Source organism: Garra rufa, chromosome 8, assembly GCF_049309525.1.
Source record: "Garra rufa chromosome 8, GarRuf1.0, whole genome shotgun sequence".
Lineage (NCBI taxonomy): Eukaryota > Metazoa > Chordata > Actinopteri > Cypriniformes > Cyprinidae > Garra > Garra rufa.
The window spans coordinates 12613669-12634742 of NC_133368.1; the positions used below are offsets into that span (position 1 = coordinate 12613669).

A 21074-nucleotide genomic window follows, 5' to 3' on the forward strand; every position below is an offset into this window, starting at 1 on the left:
GACAAAACTAAATTACAAAGCAGAACATAACAAAAATGCAAAATGCAAAAACAACATAAAACAAAAAAACAACAACAAAGCAAAACAAACAAAAAACGGATTGTACTAAATAAAAAAAATGTTTTAAATAAATACCTTAACAAAAAGGGCTATCAAAGCCAATTATGTCTACACTGTCAGAAAAAAGGGTACGGTTGGGGTCCATTTGTGACACTTAGGGTACAAATGGTGAAGTTGTACCCTCGATGGTTCATAGTTGCACCTTAGAGTACTCATATGTACCATTTAGGGGTAAAAAAGGTACAGATATGTTTCCAACTGCCAGAGGGTCCACGTTTGTACCATTTAATCCCCAAAGAAAGGTACAATCACTTGTGTGACCAAAGAAGTAAGCCAAAGTGTATGAAATAGTCACCCAAAATTAAACATAGCAAGATAATCATTTTCATGAGTTGTTAGTTATTTGGAAGAGATGCACAAAATAACCAAATATGTTCAAGAGCCTTTATCTTTCTGACCAGTTCTGAACAGTACACACGCAAATTACATTTTAGTGTTTATGCAGAACATCAAGATAATAACTTTTAAACGTAAAGCATTTGTATTAAAGTAGGTCTGCATTTTTAATTGTAATTTTAAACTGATATAAGAGCTGTTTTAAGTTTTGTTTTTAATGCAGAGTTAAACAAATACACATACTAATAGTAATTAGCAAAAGCACAGTGTAGTATACAAAACTATTTAACGTTTATTAAACATTATATATGGTGTACTACTTTGCCTCAGTTCAAATACATATTTTCGAAGCCAGCCTTTTCGTGTCGTCCAATGGGATTGTAGCCCGCGCTGTGCATTTTGAAAATGAGATTGTGCGTGACGCCGGTTATTATTCAGGACATCATTCAATTCATTTCTGACGCTGTCGACGGAGACACGGAGGATCTTATTCAAAAACTGAAAGAAGCTGCCTGGAATACATGTCACTGAAGACGAAGCACAGAAATTTAGAGGTAAGTTTAATTTTAAGTACTGTGAAAATCTGTTGGTTCCCTTTCGATTTTTGTTAACTTGACATTGCGTCTGTAGCCAGGCCTAACGTTATCTGATGCGTGAGGAAAACCTTTCTTCGAAAACTGACCTGACAAAACCAACGCATTGCCATTACATTTTAAGCTTATTGTTATTATTACAATAATTTTTTATCATTTAGCCGGAAATTAAGATATAATTTTTCGCTTAACTCATACTCCACCTAGAGATGGCATGAGACGCTGACAAAACAGCGGTGAAACGGCCATAGAAACAGCTCAGGTCTATCGCGTTTGTGTACCATAGATTAATAAATTCAGTTTACCAAAATGTTCTTACTACTCTAATCTTAACGTTACGTTAACGTTAACTTACCCGTGTTTCCTTCCGGACACGAGCGAACGCCTTTTATTTTAACGCCTCTCCTAGTCTTTCTGGAATTATATAACGTTACCTTACGATTATTATCCATGTTGATTTATATCAGTTTTGTTTGGTACATATTTAACTAACGTTATAAACGTAAATCCAGGAGAGTCCTAATTATTTGTTGTCGTATTGAGGCGTCGGTATCGAGCCCTTCCAAGGACAGCAAGTAAAATTGGTTTAAGTTAACGTTACCATTATTTATCAAAACTCGAGAAATACGTTTCTAGTCTGTGAGATGCAAATTTAAATAATTTGGCTTTTAATAATACACTCTCAGTTAAAAAAAGTATAGTTCTCTGTTAGTTCGTTAAGTGTACATTTTGGTACCTTTTAGCTTTTGTACCTTAGGGTACTGTTCCAGTGACAGTATTGTACCTTTTTCTGGAAGTGTATAAGTACTAACTTATTCTGTATTTTTCTAAATTAAAGCAATGTTTTTATACTGATGTATGTCCATTGAAAAAAAGAGATTTTATTGTTGCTGTTAAAACCTCAAGCTCACACAGACTATGCATTTTTTTCCTTTTAGAAAATAAGGTGGATTTAACAAATTTGTACACAAGATGGAGGTGGTAACAGTAACACTAGTACCAGTGCCAGCAGAAGCCTATCAACAAACTTCAACTACAGAAATGTAAGTATAACACTGAGTTTTGTGTATTATATTTGTCCTATGTTTAACGGTTAACCGTATTGATTTTTTTAATGCCTGATGCCAATATTTTAAAAAGCAGGGTGGCCAGTCAGCACACACAAGGAAAGTTGGGAGAGTTAGAGTTAGTTTCATCAAAATTATTTTAAATTGTGTTCCGAAGATGAAGTCTTACTGGTTTGGAATGACATGAAGGTGAATAATTAATGACCAAACTAAACTTTTTGGCTGAATTAATGCTATAAGAAAGAAAATTTGAAAGACTAATAAGGTATCTTTAATTCTTTTTCTGTTCCCGGCTTGAAAACTTCGGGCAAAAACAAGGAATTCTCCCATTTTTAAACTGTCACCGATAGCAATGTAGTAGTAGTAGATTGCTGAAGTCAGTAGATTTTACTCAGTCAAAATACATTTATTACATTTAATATTTTGGCTTTTATCATTATGTTAATAAATATTGAAATTAATTAAAATATTAACAAAATTACAAATTTGAGCCAGGGAAGATAAGAGAGATGAACATCCTCAGGGGTCAGTGATATCACAGATTCTAAATCAGTTATTGGCTTAAAATGAATGTTGAATGTCGATATAAATAAACAGTATGCTATAATGATAATTTACAGTTAAAACAAATTTGTAGAAACATTGTAATTTTCTAAATCTTCAGGTAAACAAATATTTGTGCATTCAATTTTAGAAATATTTGTATATTACTAAAGGGAAATGGCAATGAAAGAATATTAAAATGTCTGATTTGATTGTTTTGAAGTATTTTTAGTTAATTTAAATGATTAACTTTATCTTTTTGTAAATTTTCAGTTGTGTGATGAAGCTGACCGAATGCATTCATCGCCTGCAGTTTAAGCCGGCACTTCAGGGATGGCTTTACCAGTATTGTGCCCAAGGTGCTTCAGCTTGTTCAAAGAAATGCTCCGTTGGACGAAGTCTACAAGAAGCAAGAGAAAAGATGCTTGCAGAAGATCTAGGTATTTACATAAACATAGTGGTTTTGTGATTATCTATTTATTGATTATCTATTAAGCTTTTTTAAATGATATTTATAAATGATATTTAAATGTTTTTTCTTTGTGTGAAAAAAAATCTTCATGCCTTAAAATTGCTCGAATGTAACTCTACACCTTGATTGGTTACAAGGTAGTTTATGGCAAAATTTTCACATTATTTGTCTTAAAACATTTAAAACAGCACATTGCATTGTTTTACTGATAGATTTTTGATGTTTTCTTTTCTTCTCAGTGTGATGCTGATACTCCATACCCAACCTTACAGTTGGCAGAAACTGACTGGAAAATGGCTTTCTCCAAGAGGGTACAACTTTTCAAAGTGGATGGTGTGGAGTTGTGCAAGGAACTAGGAGTTGAAGAAAGGATCACTACAATGCCCAGCCTTCAGTGCTTACTATTGTTTTCAACTTGGCTTGTCCACCCTACATGAAGAATTCACTGACTTTCTGGCAGCATGCCATAGCAAAGATAACTGAGGTGGGTGGCAAGCCCCTTCCAATATCTATCACCCGAATAATTAATATCCTGTGTTAAAATGCCAAATATACTGATACACAAGGGTGAAGATTTCGACATTCAGTGTTTCAAAAGTGATTTAAATCCTATACATTTTAAATGTCAACAGTGTATATATATAATGTGGCAAGTTTTTTTAATACCAGTGTTGTATGATTCACAGTTCCATGCATACGCAGTAAAAGTTGACTTTGAATGAAGTGTTATAAAACCAGGGCAAGAGATGGACTTTCAGGCCCTTGCCGTGTACTCTGCTTATGATAAATAAGTAGTTTGTGATCCTCAAGAATGTTTAAAAAGTTCCAATTAGTACTGTGTATTAGTGTAGTACTGCGTTTGGTAAAAATGGGTTTGTGATAAAAAGAATTTACGCATATAAAGTTACAATATGAAATGTGTACTGTTGGAAAAGGGTTGTTTTTTATTCTTAATGTTTAAAACATTTTTTAGAAAATGTAGAATGCAGTAGAAAAATTTACTTAATGGGATGTATTGATTATGAAAAATTTAATATTAAGCTTAATATTCTTGATATTTCCAATTTTATAAAATGTTTAAAAAAAGTTAGAAATAGTATAAACAATTGTTTTTGGAAAAAAGAATTGCTCAATATTTGCATTCTTTTAAAACACATTGAGGTAGAGCTTATTTTGTGATAAAATGTTAGGGTATAATCAATTAATGAAATGTGTACTGTTGGAAAAAATGTTTTGCTTTATAAGAACAGTTTTGAGTATGAAATTTCTATTTATTTTTTTAAGTAAAATTTTGCAATATGCATCCTGTTATGACATTGTGATAGAGTTTAAAACATTCATCCTGTGAAAAATGTGAGAATGTAATGTTTTGAATGTTTAATAAATGTGATAAACAGCATCCTGGCCTTTTTAATGTGTTGTATGTAGTACAGATTTGCCACCATAAGGTACAAAAGGCTTGTCACTGGGGCAGTACCCTTAAAAAAGACAAATTTGTACCTTTTTTAAAAGTACATTATGGTACCATAGCACTAAATGGTACAATTTAGTCAGCAAAGGTACATATTTGCCTTTGTAAGGTACATACTGCAAGGGTACAGATATGTACCCATGTGAAAGGGTACAACGGGTGTACCCTTGAGGGTACTGCCCCAGTGACAAGCCTTTGTACCCCTGAAGGTACAAATTTTGCACATTTTTTCTGACAGTGTATAAAATGTGGGAAAATTTGTATCTAATTTCACATACAAGTTTATATTTAGTCTTAAAGGTACAGCAAGCAAACAAAAACCCAACCAAACAAAACAAACAAAAAACAAACAAACAAAAAAATCACTTGACAAAACTAAATTACAAAGCAGAACATAACAAAAATGCAAAATGCAAAAACAACATAAAACAAAAAACAAAACAAACAAAAAATAACATTGCAAAAACAACAGAAAAACAACAACAAAGCAAAACAAACAAAAACTGATTGTACTAAATAAAAAATGTATTAAATAAATACATTAATTTAAAAAAGTACTACGAAAGCCAGTTATGTCCATAAAATGTGGGAAAAGTTGTATATAATTTCACAAGCAAGAATACATTTAGTCCTAAGGGTCCAACAAATACCGAACCAAAAACAAAATCATTTGACAAAACTAAATCACAAAGCAGAACATAAAAACACAAAACAAAACAAAAAAAGAAAACAAAATAAAACACAAAACAGAACAAAGCAAAAGAAAACAAAACACAACACAACAACAAAGCAACACAAACAAACAACAAAAAACTGTCAATTTGTATTACAGTTTTTTACGATTGTTTACACTCTAAAATAAAAATTTCCACACAATTTGCAAAATTCTACTCCAAGGAGCAAAACACCGCCACAGATTTGCACAACATTACACACAATGTCTGCTTCACTCTTTTTGCAAAACATTACACACAGTGATTTGTAAAACTCTACACACATTTCAACACCTTAGACACAGATAAGGATTGTAAGGTTACTTCCTTGTCATTACAAAGCCCCGAATTGCCAATGACCACACTAATGAACGAATTGGATAAACACATCCACAAGGTGTGGAAGCACACATGTGCTAATTTGAAAACGCAGCACTCAGGAGTGCTATAAAAGGCAGCAGGTGAGTTCACCTGTATTCATCAAAAATGATGTGGATGAAATCTTATGGCCTGATCCAGCCAGACGGAGAGATGAGGAATAGTTACAGTAGTTGTTGCTTTTTTTTTCCAGAGTCAAACTGTATGTACTTCATGCAGTAATTTTTATTTGTCTACAGATTGTATTTGTTTCATTGATTTCATTGTTGGTTGATTACTGTAACTGATTATGGTAAGAAATACTGTATTTCTTGAATTTAAATAAATACTTGAAATATTCATTCTGCCGCATCAGTGTTGTGCAGTGCTTGGTAAGTTTATAGTAGGCCTTACATTCTCCCTCTATCTCAAACTAATTATGAAAAATGTTGTTTGTCACTATTTTGTTTTGTCATCGAAATGAACCCTTATATAACAATGTCTGCCCAAAAATCTAGCACATGCTATTTCCTAAAATTAGGTTTTTTTTTTTTTTTTTACAAATGTGTTTTTTATTTATCACAGCAGTGTGAAACTGTCAGCAATAGTGTCTGATCATTGATGACTGTGTTGGTTAAATGAAAACTAATAGCATTTTCACAAATATGTGTATATGTTTTGACTGAAATGTGTATGTTTTGACAGAAGTGTGTTATTTTGCAAACAATCTAGGAATTCCGCAAAATGAGTGTGGTGTTTGGATAATTGTGATTATATTTTGAAAAAAAGAACCCAGTTTTCAAAATTGTGTGTAAACAATTGAAAAAAACTGTAAATAAAAAAGGTAATAAATAAATACATTAATTAATAAAAAAGGACTACCAAAGCCAATTATGTCCACAAAATGTGGGGAAAGTCGTTTTATTATTAAAGCATTGCAGATATGCATTTTTTTAAATTTTTGTATTTCCAGTGCTATTTCATGTTAAAATGGATTTATTTTATATATCATAAATGTATGCTATAATTGTCACCCACACAAGTGGGCCCATTGTTTAGTGTACTTTCATTAAAATGAAAATGACACATTTATTACCATGTTAGCTGCAGAAAAAAAGATCAATAACAGTTAACAGACTCAAAGAGCTACTTAAATTATATGCGTTTACAATATAATAATAGGATAAAAAAATTGTGTATAGTTATTTGTATAATTATAAAGGTCAACAAAGGAAAAGAAAAAGCAGAGAGAACAAAAAACGAGAGATGTCCAGCTCACTTTTGTTTGTTGTGATGTGCAGCTCCATTGTTACCAAAACTCACAGAGTGAAAAAGAAACAGTTGACATGGAGAAAAATCTTTGTTGTTGGGTATAGAAGTGATAGCTAAAACTCTGGTGTATACACACCGCATTTGACTGCATCAGCTGCTGGCTTCAGAGATCTGAGGCGTCAGTCGACAGGAGCACCACAGGCCAGAGGGAAAGGAAGAAGAGAGGCAAACACTCGGCCTCTCTGCTGGTTCCCTCTCTTTTCTTTTGCTTTCCTCTCTACCCTCTGGTGTAGTGACCTCTAAATAACCGAGGCTGCTTAGTATCATGTTTTTAGAGTTCTCTAGGGATGGGAAAGGAGGGAGGATGTTCCTCACAGAGAAACATCTGGGCGGCTTCGTCACGGACAAGAATGCGTCTCTCGCTGTGAGGAGGCTCTGGGATCGCGCACCTACTCTCGTCCTGAGAGTGCCGACATTTTACTTCCGAGCATCTGCACGCCATCTCTCCGGGTCTGGCCTTTAGGCCTAGGGTCTGTCCATGAGAATGGCTGAAGTGCCGCCCCATTAGTATGCAGGGCATGTAGATAAATGAGGTGCAAGGGCTTGGACGCAGCTGTGGCTGCAGAGTGGCGGCAACGGAAACTCAGAGTGTGTCTCGCCCGGAGAGCCATAAATCACCTGGGCCCGAAGTTGGACCCCAATCGGCCATGTTAAAAACCAATCAGGAAAATTACATGCTAACTCCCTGGGACCCATTTTCACTTTCTTAAGAAACCATTAGTCACTGTTACATACTTCATAATAATAGTGCTACTGGTTGTACCACTTACGTCCACACCACACGGGGCAACCCGTACCGGACGAGCCCCCTTGTGAATTGAGTCTTATTGCAACAGAGGAAAATAAAGTAGGACAGAGATTTTTTCCCCTTTCCACAAAAATTAATTTGAGATTAAATATTAATTTCCAGGCACTGTGAAGGCACCAGCACATACTTCCTCGGGGGCTGCAGACTCCCTGTAGAAAAGTCAAAAAGATGAATGTGCTGTCTAGTAACATCAGGATGAGCAAACCCATACATACTTATCATACAAATAAACAGAGTGAGGTCAGGAACTGATACTGTGAGATACTGGTGCCACACAGTCACCAATTCAATTCATCCCATTGTTCAGGAGGGTTCAAGTCTAGATTTTGTGCAGAACAGTCAAGAAACTGATTTCAAAATGCCTTGCACAAGGGTACTGTCATGCTGGAAGAGAAAAAATACCTTTCCCAGACTGTTACCACAAAGTACACAGAGTCATGAGTAAGATTTCACTTGAATCAAGTGGCTTTGCCAAACCCGTTAACCAGAAGGGGGTGTTAACTTTTGACCACCTTGTGTATACTACTTTGAATAACATTAGTACTACATCCTGGATTCTGGAGAAACAGGATGTCAGCAAATGTTTATCGCAAACACTGCCTGTCTGACTGAGGACTGTTTCTGCAAACTGGCTCCGAAAATAAACAGATTTTGTCTAGAAAAACAACCTCATGTACATCTCAGTCATAACTGTGTGTGACCAGCTGTAGGAGTGTGTGATCAATCTAGACCTGAGGGGAAGATACAAATTAGAGTTCAGGAGGAAGAGAGAAGCATTTCCTGTCATTAGGGAGCATGAGAAGATGATCTGAACGTGACATGAGGCAGAGAAGGAGCAGAAGGCAATTTGTGATCCGAACAAGCAACTAGGGCTCGGTCCAGAGCCAGTCCTCCTGGGTGACGTACCTGGATGGGCTGCTGGCCGTGATTTTGAGGCTGCTGGGGTTGCGGATGAGCTTGTCCAGGATGCTGACAATCTGCTCAAATTTCGGTCGGTTGTTTCGGTCCTTCTGCCAACAGTCTAGCATCAGCTGGTAAAGCGTGGCTGGGCATTCCATGGGCGGGGGAAGACGATAACCCTCATCCACTGCTTTTATCACCTGAGGCACATGAGAAATAGAGTCAAGCTGAAGTTCTGTCATTCTGTGTGAAGGTGCGCTCACATTAGCAAAGTGGCTTTTATCTTTTCTGGCTTCTAATCTTTATGTGGACTAACAAGCGTCTCCAAACCACAACCTGTAAGTACGATTGATTGTGGTAAGTACCTCAATTCCACACATGGCCCTGGTACTTATCTTTCTGTAAGGCCTACACAATAAGAGTTTCTCTTGTCCTGTGAACTGAAAAGCACATTTTCACCATCGGATGCTCAATTTGTGTTCAGTTAGCTATCTTTGTGAAGCTAGCTAACTTTTGGCATGAAAGGTCTAGCCATGCAAAACTAGCTTGGCAGTTGGTTGATCATGGAAAATATTATATTAATTTAATTACATAGTTTGCCCAGAAATTACTGTTCAATCCCATTCCTGCTAAAAAAAAACAGCTAAGACCAGCCTAGGCTGGTTGGCTGGTCTTAGCTGGTTTAAGCTGGAAGTAGCGGGTTTAAGCTGGTCTCCCAGCTTGGCTAGGCTGGATTTAGCTGGTGGTTTCCCAGCCTGACCAGCTAAGACCAGCCTGACCAGGCTGGAAAAGTGGCCAAAACCCCTCTAAAACCAGCCTGCCTTCCAGCTATGACCAGCTAAAACCAGGCTGGTTGACCAGCTAAAACCAGCCAACCAGCCTAGGCTGGTTTAACTGTTTTTTTCACCAGGGATGTTGTTCCAAACTCTTAGGGGCCATTCACACATTTTCGATTTCCATTGCTTTTCTATGTAAACACATGGTAGATGGAAACTTTCGACATTTATGCTTGCATTGCACAGCTTTTACAGTGTCTCGCACATGGCACAGTGTTAAAAAACAACAAAAAAGCGCATTACACATAAAGATATTGTCTCCCAAGAGAAAATCATATTTTCGAATCTTTCGAATCAATTCAAACCTTTTTGCTTGTCATTTTACAGAAAACTAATATTGGCCTTTATCTTTTTTTGGCTTCTAATCTTCTTTATTTGGACTAACAAGTGTCTCCCAACCACAACCTATAAGTACGATTAATACGTTATGTGTACATTTTCAAGTGAGTGCTCAAAATATCAAGGTTTTTGTGCTAATATGTGATGCATACCAAGTGCAGCTTTAGGTTTCCAGGTAAACCACGATATTACTGTCTTACTGAAATAGTTCTGATAATTTGCTGTGAAGTCACCATTTCCTAAGAATGTGTCGATTAATGTAGACTGCTGTTGTTCATTACTTTAATTATAAAGAATGTAACTTTGACATATTTTGGTCTAGAAACTATTGTTTCATCAGTTAGACACATTAGCATTTGGCTAAAATGTCCACCGTTATTTTTTGTGTGAAGTGTTTACAGTTTAGCAGCTTAAGTGTTAAACAAAATGTTTTTATGTCATTATTTTAAGAACGAATTGGAGTACTATATTAATGTTTTATGTTAAGGTACATCAGGGTTGCCAGGTTTTCACAACAAAACCCACCCAATTGCTACTCAAAACTATCCCAATTGCATTTCGAAGGGGGGCCCCATTAAAAAATTTATTCCAGGGTGTAAAATACACACTTTTTGTCAGGGTTCCCCTGGTAAATTTGCATTCCAGAGGCTAAATATGACGTTATTGGGCTCGCTTCAACTCGCTGACACAAAACCAATCACAACAGGCATGGCTAGCTGACCAATCACAGCAGAGTAGGCTTATGGAAGGGCGGGGTTTACAGACATTATGCTCAAAGCTGATTCGAACTAAACATTTCGAAATTGACAAATGATGTATAAATGTATATTCTGAGAAAATTACAATGTTTTCTGACCTTAGATGCTTTTAAACCTGTTGTAGGGGACTCCAGTACTATATTAGTACACTTTAAAAAAACATATATCATTTTGTATTTCACAGGAAAAAGTAATATGGGTGAGTAAATTCTGTCAAAATGTACTATTCCTTTAAAGCTGAGGCAATTTTCCGAACAATTTTCTTCAATTTCCTGTCCTTTGAGCTCCTCAGGACATATTTCTTCCTCGCTTGCCAACTGTCACCATCCAGTAGGATAAAACAAAAACAAAGCACTTCCTTTCATGCAACAACACAAAATCAATTGCCTCATAAGTGCTCCAGAACTCTTACTCCCTTTTGCTTTTCATCACTCGATCATCAGCGTTGCCATAAAACCAGTTCAAATAAACTCTCAGGGCCTTATTTGCTCAGGGTGAAGTTACTGAACTGCAGCAACGAGGCCACTGTTTAGGGTCAGCGCTAAAGAACTAATAACAGTGTCAACACAACAAGATTTCATACCAAACCGCTCCACAATTCCACACATGGCCCTAGTTCTTATCTTTCTGTAAGGCCTACACAATAATAGTTTCTCTTGGCCTGTGAATTGAAAAGCACATTTTTACCATCGGATGCTCATTGTGTGTTCAGTTATCTATCTTCGTGAAGCTAGCTAAGAGCTGCATGAATGGTCTTGCCGTGCAAAACTAGCTTGGTAGTTGAATGATCATTGAAAATATTGCTAATTTAATTACATTGTTCGCACAGAAATGACTGTTCAATCAATGTTGTTTCAAACTCTTGGGGGCTGTTCACACAAAACGTCTTTTTCCATTCCACTGTGCTACTTTTCCATTGCTTTTCTATGTAAACACATTGTACCCTGCTGAAAAAAAACAGCTAATACCAGTCTTGGCTGGTTTAAGCAGGGTAGACAGACACTTTAGACAATTGCGCTTGCATTGCGCAGCTTTTGCAGTGTCTCGCACATGGCATGGTGTTCTGAAAACACAGTGCTTGAGTAAAATAAGTTTTAAAACAACTTTTACATTTCCAAAAAATCAGTTTTCAGAGTAAACACACGTTTACATGTAAAAACAATGGAAGAACAACACATTGGAACACGTGTTCTGTTTTAATGGCCACTTAGGATGTACATGTAATTTTTTCCTGTGAAGTACAAAAGGCCATTTTAAAGACTTCAAATCAAATTGAACATCGAACATATGTCACACTGATTTATTTTGGCAGGAAAGACGTTGGATTGCTCTGACAGCCGCTCTACTCACATCCTGATTGGACATCTCCCAATAAGGCCTTTCTCCGTAAGACATGACCTCCCATAGGACTATCCCATAGCTCCATACATCACTGGCCGAGGTGAACTTGCGATAGGCGATGGCCTCTGGCGCGGTCCATCGGATTGGAATCTTGCCACCCTGTAATCATACAAAATCCATCTGTCAAGGAAACATTTTGCCATCTGTGACAATTTCCAAACACATATTCTTCTGTTCTTTTACTGTTAGCTGAATAACATGTACTCTCGCGTTCATATGCCAAATCAACTAATCTGTATGCATTGGCATTTAAAACAGGCCATATGTATGGTGTCAGAGAGGGTGAAGGGGGGATTTCTGAGAGGGCCATGCATCTAATGAATGAAATTCAAAGTTTGAAACTAACTCTGAGATGCCATTAGGATTTGTTTGTGTTAGTGGAATTTAGACACAACCTCCAGCTGCACTACTAGTGCAAGGGACCCTGGATCTATGCAGGATCCATTTATACAGCATTATGAGCAAATTACACACTGCAGAGAAAAGACCACACAAGTGCAGTTGAGATTCTGTTTAGAATATTTGATGAGCTTTGCACTCTTAGGAAAGAAGGTTCTTTATTAGCATCTATGGTTCAATGAAGAATCGTACCATTCCACAAAATGTTCTTTATAGTTTAAAACAGTATTTTTCACATTAACAAAACAACAAAAAACATTCCTTTAAGAACTGTTCCTTGGGGAATCAAAAAAGGTTCTTTTATGGATCCACTACATAACCCCCCTCTTGGAATGTATGTACAGTTGAAAAGTCAAAGGAGCTGGGGTGGGGGGAGGGTGAAAACTTTTGAACAGAATTAAGATGTGTACTTGTTTTATTTCGCCTAAATATCATATACAATTTCATTTAGTACTGCCCTTCAGAAGCTACAGAAGATACTTACATGTTTCCCAGAAGACAAAATCAGTTAAATTTACCCTGATCTTAAAATTCAAAAAGTTTTCTAAAGGCTCTTTCCTTTTAAAGGTCTTTCCTTCTGAAGCATCAGTGAGCGTTTGAACCTTCTGTAATAGCTGCATATGAAAAGATGGAGCTCAAAAACATATAGTCATTGTTGGAAAGGTTTTAAATACACAAAAATGCTGAAAAACCAAAGAATTTGTAGGACCTAAAGGACTTTTCCGAGGAACAGCAGGCAGTTTAACTGTTCAGGACAACAAACAAGGGACTCGTGAACAACTATCACTAAAAAAAACACAGTATTAAGAATCAAGTGTATGTAAACTAATTCAACTATTTCTCTTGTGAACTTTATGTAAACATATTTTATGTGAAATATCTTATTCGGGTCAGTACTAAAAAATAACATGCATTTTGTATGATCCCTCTTATTTTGGTAAAATAATTAACATTTTGCTTATTCTCCAAGGTGCATGTAAACATTTGACTTCAACTGTATGTGCATTAATCAGTGTATATATGTGAATAAGCACCTAAAATAAATCTGTTCATCATATAAATTGGTGTATCTCTTCAGAAGACATGGATTCAAAGTTACATAGACTTTCGATAGAGGTCATGTTAAAATAAAAAACACAGGGTGGTTAGGTAGGTTTTAAAGCATGGATGCTGGTATGAGCTGGTTTAAGCTAGTCATGAGCTGGTCCTTAGCTGGTCATGTGCCGGTCTTAAGCAACTACACTCTTAAAAATAAAGGTGCTTTAAAAGGATAGCGATGCCATAGAAGAACCATTCAGTCAAAGGTTCTTTAAAGAACCATCTCTTTCTTATCTTTTTATAATCTGAAGCTTCTTTTGCCACAAAGAACCTTTTGTGAAACAGAAAGCTTCTTCAGATGTTAAAGGAACCATTTAAGCAAAAAAGGTTGTTCTATGGCATCGTGAAGCACCTTTACTTTTAAGAGTGTAGCTCCTGCTCAGGACCAGCTTAGGACCAGCATATGACCAGTTTAAATCAGCACATAATCAGCTTAAACCAGCACATGACCAGTTTAAATCAGCACATAATCAGCTTAATCCAGCACATGACCAGTTTAAATCAACACATAATCAGCTTAAACCAGCACATGACCAGTTTAAACCAGCTCATGACTAGCAAAGGACCAGCTTAAACCAGCTCAAGCCAGCATCCATGCTTCAAAACCTACCCAACCAGCATATGCTGTTTTTTTCAAAGAAGGAACAGAAATTTCTCAGGTTTTATTAAAAATATCTGCATTTGTGTTTCAAAGATAAACAAAAGATTAGTTTGGAACCACATGCAGGTGAGTAACAGATGACAGTGTGGTTGAACTATCCGTTACAGGCATGAAAACAACTCAAAGAGTAATTTGGCTCTTTTAACTAAAAGGCAGCACTTCCTAAAACCACCATATTGAATGTTTTGATTTTCAATTCCTTTTTTCTACAAGTGGTCCGGGTTCCTCCACCTATTCTATCTTTGCTCTTGGTTTGTGGTATGCCACCACCTTCATCGATCCTGTCCTCATCTCTGACAGCTGGCTGGGCTTGTTTTATGTGCTCAGGTCCTCTCTCTCTGAGGATCAGCGTTGTATTTACTCAGCTCGGCTGCTGGGGTAACTCTACACTCAACCTTCATGAAGGAGGTAGACTGAGAGAGAACAGGGTAGAGCCAAAGCCAACCAGCAACCTGGCCAAGTCACACAATTCCTACCCCACATTCTCCAAACACAAGGCCTTTAAAAAATAAACCCACTTGTGCGCGGGCCTCCCCATTGAGCGCGTACAAACAGTCCCTGCAACACTGTAAAAAGTAATCACTGAATCTACTAAGAAAAGCATGTAAATATAACTAATTTCGACAAATTTGTTGATTTTACTTGAGCGCACTGAGTTATTTGAACTTTTAGGTGGATGCCGTAGGGAAACTAAACAACTTTAGTAAACAGTACTTAAGAGCATCTAGTGTGTTGTACTAAAGGTTTGTTCACACTGTTGTAATAACCAGACCAGCAGTGGGCGAAAGTGCACCTTAGGTAAAAAACGCTAAAAAAAAAAAAACATCACCAGAAGAAGACGACTAACTGAACTTCACATGCTGCGTCCCAATTCACATACTATCCGTCCTAAATAGTATTCGAAAATAGAATTAGTATGTCCCAAATCGTAGTATGTTTAAAAAAGTATTCCAAAGATTCCTGGATGGTCTACTACTTAACTTCGGAATTCGAAGTGTGGATCAGTGCACACTCTAACGGCTAATATTGCCCACAACACATTGCGCGTTGAACGAGGATTCGATTAGAACTACAAACACGCATAAAAAGTGTTAAGAAACTACAAACATGGAGGACATGCCCGACCACCGGACAGGTAGAGAAAGGGGCTTGAGTGATAAATAATCAACATGTAACCTGATAAAAAATATTTTTTTAAATGTTATCCGTGTTATATTTCATGTGCAGCAACATTATGAACTTTTATAATGATAGGTTTGGTCATTAACGTTTAAATGCATAATTATGCAAACACAAGAGCAGAGTTCTGGGCATGAAAGACTCGTGAAAGAACGTGCCTCTTCATTTCTCTCTAATACGGTAGGAAATTAAATTAAACTAAATGTAGATAATGTTAACTGTGATGATTGACAGGGCAGTTTAAACAGTGACAGGATTCAGGTGACTAAGCAACAGAGCGTCCGTTAAAGAAACAGTTGTGACGAAGTAGTATGTCCCAAAGCTCGCCTACTATTCTGCTACATACTCAAAAGTATGTACTTTTTCTTCATAAAAAGAGTACATACTTTTAGGGCATAGTATAAGTAGGCGAATTGGGACGCAGCAAATGTCAGATCGTGTTTGAAATATGGCAGAAAGATTAGGTAAGTTTTTGGTGATTTAGTTAGAAACTGTATTCTTCTCAGAGTGTGTGCTATTGTTTTCGAGGAACAAAAAACTAAATTTGAAAGTTTTACTGACGAGCATAACTGTAACCTTCAGTTAGCTTACTAGCAGGCCAGTTACTTCTAACCTTAGTAATAATGTAAAATAAACGTGAATAGACATCAACAAGTATGTTAAGAGATACAGTACAACTTATTAAAATGTGTCATGTCTCGTGTAATCCGTTTTCCAGTATTTAATGTTTGACCAAATGTCATGAAATATAATTATATAATTATTATTTTTTTTTTTTAAAGTGCATTAATGCCCAGCATTAATTATTACCATTTTCTTTTCATATTGTATGTGCTCTTTTTTGAGGACTTAATCTCATGCAGTGGAAGTTGAAGTTCTGCTTGTTTATTGAGTGAAAAAGGGGTCAACTCTTGAAAAACTGATTCAAATATGGATCCTATGGAATATGTAAGTACTCAGTTTTTATGTTTTCACAGATAATATGCTTATTACAATAGGGTGCACTTTGTAAAATCACACAGAATGACATTCATTATATTTTGTGCCTAATGTTTGTGATATGAGTGCTATTAAATATGACTTTTTACATAATTGTACAGACATCAAACAATAATGGGAGATGACCAGCAGTTCTCCATGGCCTTCCACTCTTCCTTGAAGAGGATCTTGCAGATTTTTTACAAGACATATTTTGTAAGTAATTTTGCCTGTGATATTCTGGTTATTTAGTATAATGCAAACTATTATAATCTGGCAAGAAAAAGTCAGGAACCAGAAACAATATAAGAAAGAAAGAAAGAAAGTGAAACAAAAAAATTAGGAGAAAGGGAAAATAGTTAGAAAGAAGAGGGAAAATACTTAAAGGGATTATGGAAAATAAAATTCAACCTTCTTTCATTTTCAGAACACAAATTAAGATATTTTAAATTAAATCTAAGAGCTTTCTGACCCTGCGTAGATATTAACGCAACTACCACTTTCAAGGCTCAGAAACACCAGTGGTTCAACCGTAATTTTATAAAGCTACAAGAATACTTTTTGTGCGCAAAGAAAACAAAAATAAGAGATTTTCACTTTTCACATTCAGGAGAGTACCATGACGCATGTGTGTGATACCGTTGACGCAGGAGCCCGTTGTTCTGACATGGGACCCGCACCTTGGGGCTCTGCACTGCACCTTGTTTACGAGCAGAAGAATTTATGCACATACATCATGGTACTCTCACGAAGGCACGTCAACTGACGAATCATTGAATAAAGTTTCTATTTTTGTTTTCTTTGCGCACAAAAAATGTTCTTGTAACTTCATACCAATACAATTGAACCACTGATGTTCTTACTACCTTAGTACCTTTCTGGGACGTGAATGTGTCAGTTGTGTTGCTGTCTATGCAAAGTCAAAAAAAGCTCAGAGTTTATCAAAAAATATCTTAATTTTTGTTCCAAAGATGAATACAGCTTTGGAATGACATGAGGGTGAGTAATTAATGAGAGGATTTTTATTTGAAAGACAATAGAAATTGAGTAAAAAAAGGTTACAAAATTAAATGGATGAAAATTAAAAGAAACAACAAAAAAGCAAAGAAGTCAGAAAGGAAGGACAAAAAAAGAATGAAGGTAAGCAAATTAAAGAAATATAAAAACAAAAAAGGAGGTTAGAAAGAAATAAAAGAAATCATATCATACCAAAAGAAAGTAAGAGTCTAAGGCTGATGTTACACAGGACAACTTTTTGAGCACTGTTGCCAAACAATGTTGCTTGTGCACTTTCCCATTGAGAATGGGCAACAAATTTCTAACTGGACACTTTAGATCGGTCATGGGCCCTGTGTCTCACCTGGTTGTCTGTTGACTGCAACATTGCGAACCAACATTGCTCAGTAGGAGGCACCGTGCATCATCTGTCTTGTATATGAGTGACAGAGACTTGAAAACCACTCGTTTGACATGGCTTATGATGGTGCTCTCTTGGTCATGCTTTTCTGAACATTCTTTAGAAATCATGCAAATTATAAATGTCAGTTTTTAATCAAAATATTTTTTGTGCAAACAATTGAATGTCTTTTTTTCCATCTTTGGCATCCACTGCTTTGCCCAGTTTGAAAGGCATTTACATCTAAAGACAATACACAGTTATAAATGTGTGCAACTGTATAACCTTAATACGCATTCTTAATTATATCTAGTTACTTATTTTTTGTCATATGCTACTCCTGTTTCTAGGACTGTGAAGAAGAGATGTCAATCAGCATATTGACCAAGATCCCTGAGCTGAGGACTCACTGCATCTTGATGCCAGATCTACTGCAATAATTTTGAAAGGTACAATTATATTGGACAATCAGTGGACATGGAAAATCTTCCCCTAGCCATGTGCCTGGTCTTTGAACTCGGTTATGCTATGTAAGAAGAGTATCCTCCAGTTTTGAAGGATACCTTTGATTTCATTCAATGGCTGAACCTAAAATAAGATCCCTGAAAAGTCATCTGATGTAAAAAGGTTATTGTGAATGAAGTGTTTCATTTCATTTAGGAAAACTTGCAGTTTGCGTAAAGTTAAGTCAACTTTTGTTGATCTTTGACACACAATGCAAAATATTTGTAATGATATTTGACAGATTTCTTTCCCTCCACTGAAAGTTTGTTTGCCCAAAACATGCTTCAAAACGTTCATAAAGAGGTAGTGAAACAAATTCATATGAATGGAGTGTTTTAATCCAAGTCTTCTAAAGAGACAGTCACTTTATGATGAACAGATTTAATTTAAGCTTTTATTCACATATAACTCGTATTACTCAGCACATTTGAGCTTCCATATGAACGAATAAGGTTTGCTTATGCACATCAAGCAAGTGTGTGTTTAAGCTTGTGTTTGTCCGCTGATGCTGTTTATCATATAAAGAGATCACGTCTCTTCATAAGACTTGGATTAAACTGCTTGTTTCATATGAATGTATTTTATTATCTCTTTATGAAAGTTTTGAAGTGTCAAGTTTAGACTTTCGTCTAAAGAATCGTATCAGGTTGTGTGATTTAAAAGTATATCATTTTTTCTATTCTACTTTATTTTTTTTGTATTTATTTTCTGAGTGCAGTATGTGCATTTTTTTTTTGTTTTAAGGTTGATGCTTTAAATGTAAGGACTTTACATTTTAATAAACAACTAAATGTCCTATTTTTGTGCCAACAATATGCTGTCTGTCTTTGTATTAACAACTTAAAGATTTGAGTACAACTTACTCGAGAAATGTAAGGTAATCAGTTTCCACACATTTTGCTAGTAATGTGAACAAAGAAGACTTGTAAAGTCAACTGTTTTGTTTGAGTTCTGTGCATTAAGCTTAACTTAAAACTCTAAGTTAACTAAACTTGTCAAAGTGAGTTACAAATACTCAAAAATGATGAACTAATTTACGTGAGAAAGTTGAGGTAATCAGTTTCCACAGGTTTTCTAAGTAAATACAACTTATTACTTTTTACAGTGAAGATCGCTGCTAATGAACGTAAAATGTGACACAATGTATCCTTTGGGTTTAATAGAAGGGGAAGGCGAAAGTTGCCAGCATTCTTGTGGGTTCGAGGTTCTCGTAGCCGCGCAATGATGCCGTGGGGGGTCTAGCTGTAATGGTGAAAAAATACATTTACGCTGGCTGTCAGATGCAAGTAAAATCCAACAATTTTGGGTTTATCTAATAACACGCTGGACGTCCCCTCCCCAGCATATGTCATATATCAGTGTAACACTTATGTTAGGTGACACTTGTATTGGTAATTTAAGCAGCAATATCTCTTAAAGCCTCACATGCTGTGGATTTATGCCCGTCTCTAAGTGTATTTATGCATTAGTTATCTCTTCTGATAATGGATGCTGCTCTTAAGAATGAGAGTGAGGAATATGGTTATTAATTCCAGGGAATGAAGATCAGACATGCTGGCTCAGAGGAGACAGTGACAACCATGGTCTGGCCCATATGGAATTTGTTCTGTAGCTTTTGGAGAATTTGGAAGCCCATCATTCACAAAGTTTTGCAGATGCCCTGTCCCATGTATGTCATCTCTGATGTTTTCAGCTACTAAAAGAGAGTCTGCTCAACTCTGCTTAACACATTTTACCATGTTTAAAACTATTCCACAGAATCAGCACAGATTGTGCCTGGGTCTAATCATGGCTGAGAGAAAACCTTCAGTTTGAGGCTTGCTAATAAAGCACTAAAACATGTTCTAAGTGAACACAGTTTCTCCTTTCCTAAATCTAAACCTTGTGGGAATGTTTGCAATGTGCACAAAGAAAACGTCTGTCTGTCTGTCTGTCTGTCTATCTATCTATCTTTTTATCTATCATTACAAATGTTTGTGTTCAGTAAGTGTTTAAGAAATAAATACTTGACCATTTATAGTTATATTTAACAAGGATGCATTAAATTGTGTAAAAATGACAGCAAAGACGTGTTACAAAATATTTCTATTTCAAATAAATGCGGTTCTTTCTTTCATCAAATTAAGATTGAAAAAAAAAAAAGTATTTTCAACCAAAATATGGTCCCACTTTATATTAGGTGTCTTTAACTACTATGTACTTACATAAAAAGCATTAAAACAAAAAGTTTACATTAAGTAGAGGTTAGAAACAGGTTTGGGGTTTGGTTAGATTTAAGGGTTGATTAAGGTTGGGGTGGACAGTGTATGTAACTACAGTTTTTTTTTTTTTAAATATATAAGTACAAAAAGTACAATAATTATAACGTAATAACATATCTGTACACAATAAGTACGTTGTATTAAATGATTAAACGCAAATGCGTAGTAGTTCAATATACTTAATATAAAGTGGTTCAAAACAACTGTTAACAATATAAAATTAAAAATAAAGTATAGTAAATGGTAATAGAGATGCATTAATAGTCGGGGGTGAAAACTTTTTAAATTTCAAGATCAGGGTATATTTAACTTATTTTGTCTTCTGGGAAACATATCATCTGTAGCTTCTGAAGGGCAGTATTAAATGAGAAAAATATTAGATTTAGACAAAATAAGAAAAATGTACACACCTTCATTCTGTTCAAAAGTTTTCACCCCTGGCTTTTAATGCATTGTTTTTCCTTCTGGAGCATCAGTGAGCGTTTGAACCTTCTGTAATAGTTGCATATGAGTCCCTCAGTTGTTATCAGCGTGAAAAGATGGATCTCAAAA

At 35.9% G+C, this 21074-nt stretch overlaps 1 protein-coding gene and 1 long non-coding RNA gene across 2 annotated transcripts in view; one reads left to right on the top strand and one right to left on the bottom strand.

Annotated features, from left to right (window-relative positions):
• The window catches only part of epha3 (eph receptor A3), a 110978-nt gene that overhangs the window by 14267 nt on the left and 75637 nt on the right, over window positions 1-21074 (bottom strand). The window contains exons 11-12 of the mRNA XM_073845013.1: window positions 11996-12145; window positions 8719-8912 (exon numbers count right to left, since the gene is read on the bottom strand). Of these exons, the coding sequence (XP_073701114.1) occupies window positions 8719-8912; window positions 11996-12145 (344 nt within the window). The remainder of the gene's footprint in view (window positions 1-8718; window positions 8913-11995; window positions 12146-21074) is intronic.
• LOC141341153 (uncharacterized) lies at window positions 176-4530 on the top strand. Its single transcript, XR_012356631.1, has 4 exons — window positions 176-1010; window positions 1988-2092; window positions 2933-3099; window positions 3371-4530. It is a non-coding gene; the product is annotated as an uncharacterized lncRNA (long non-coding RNA).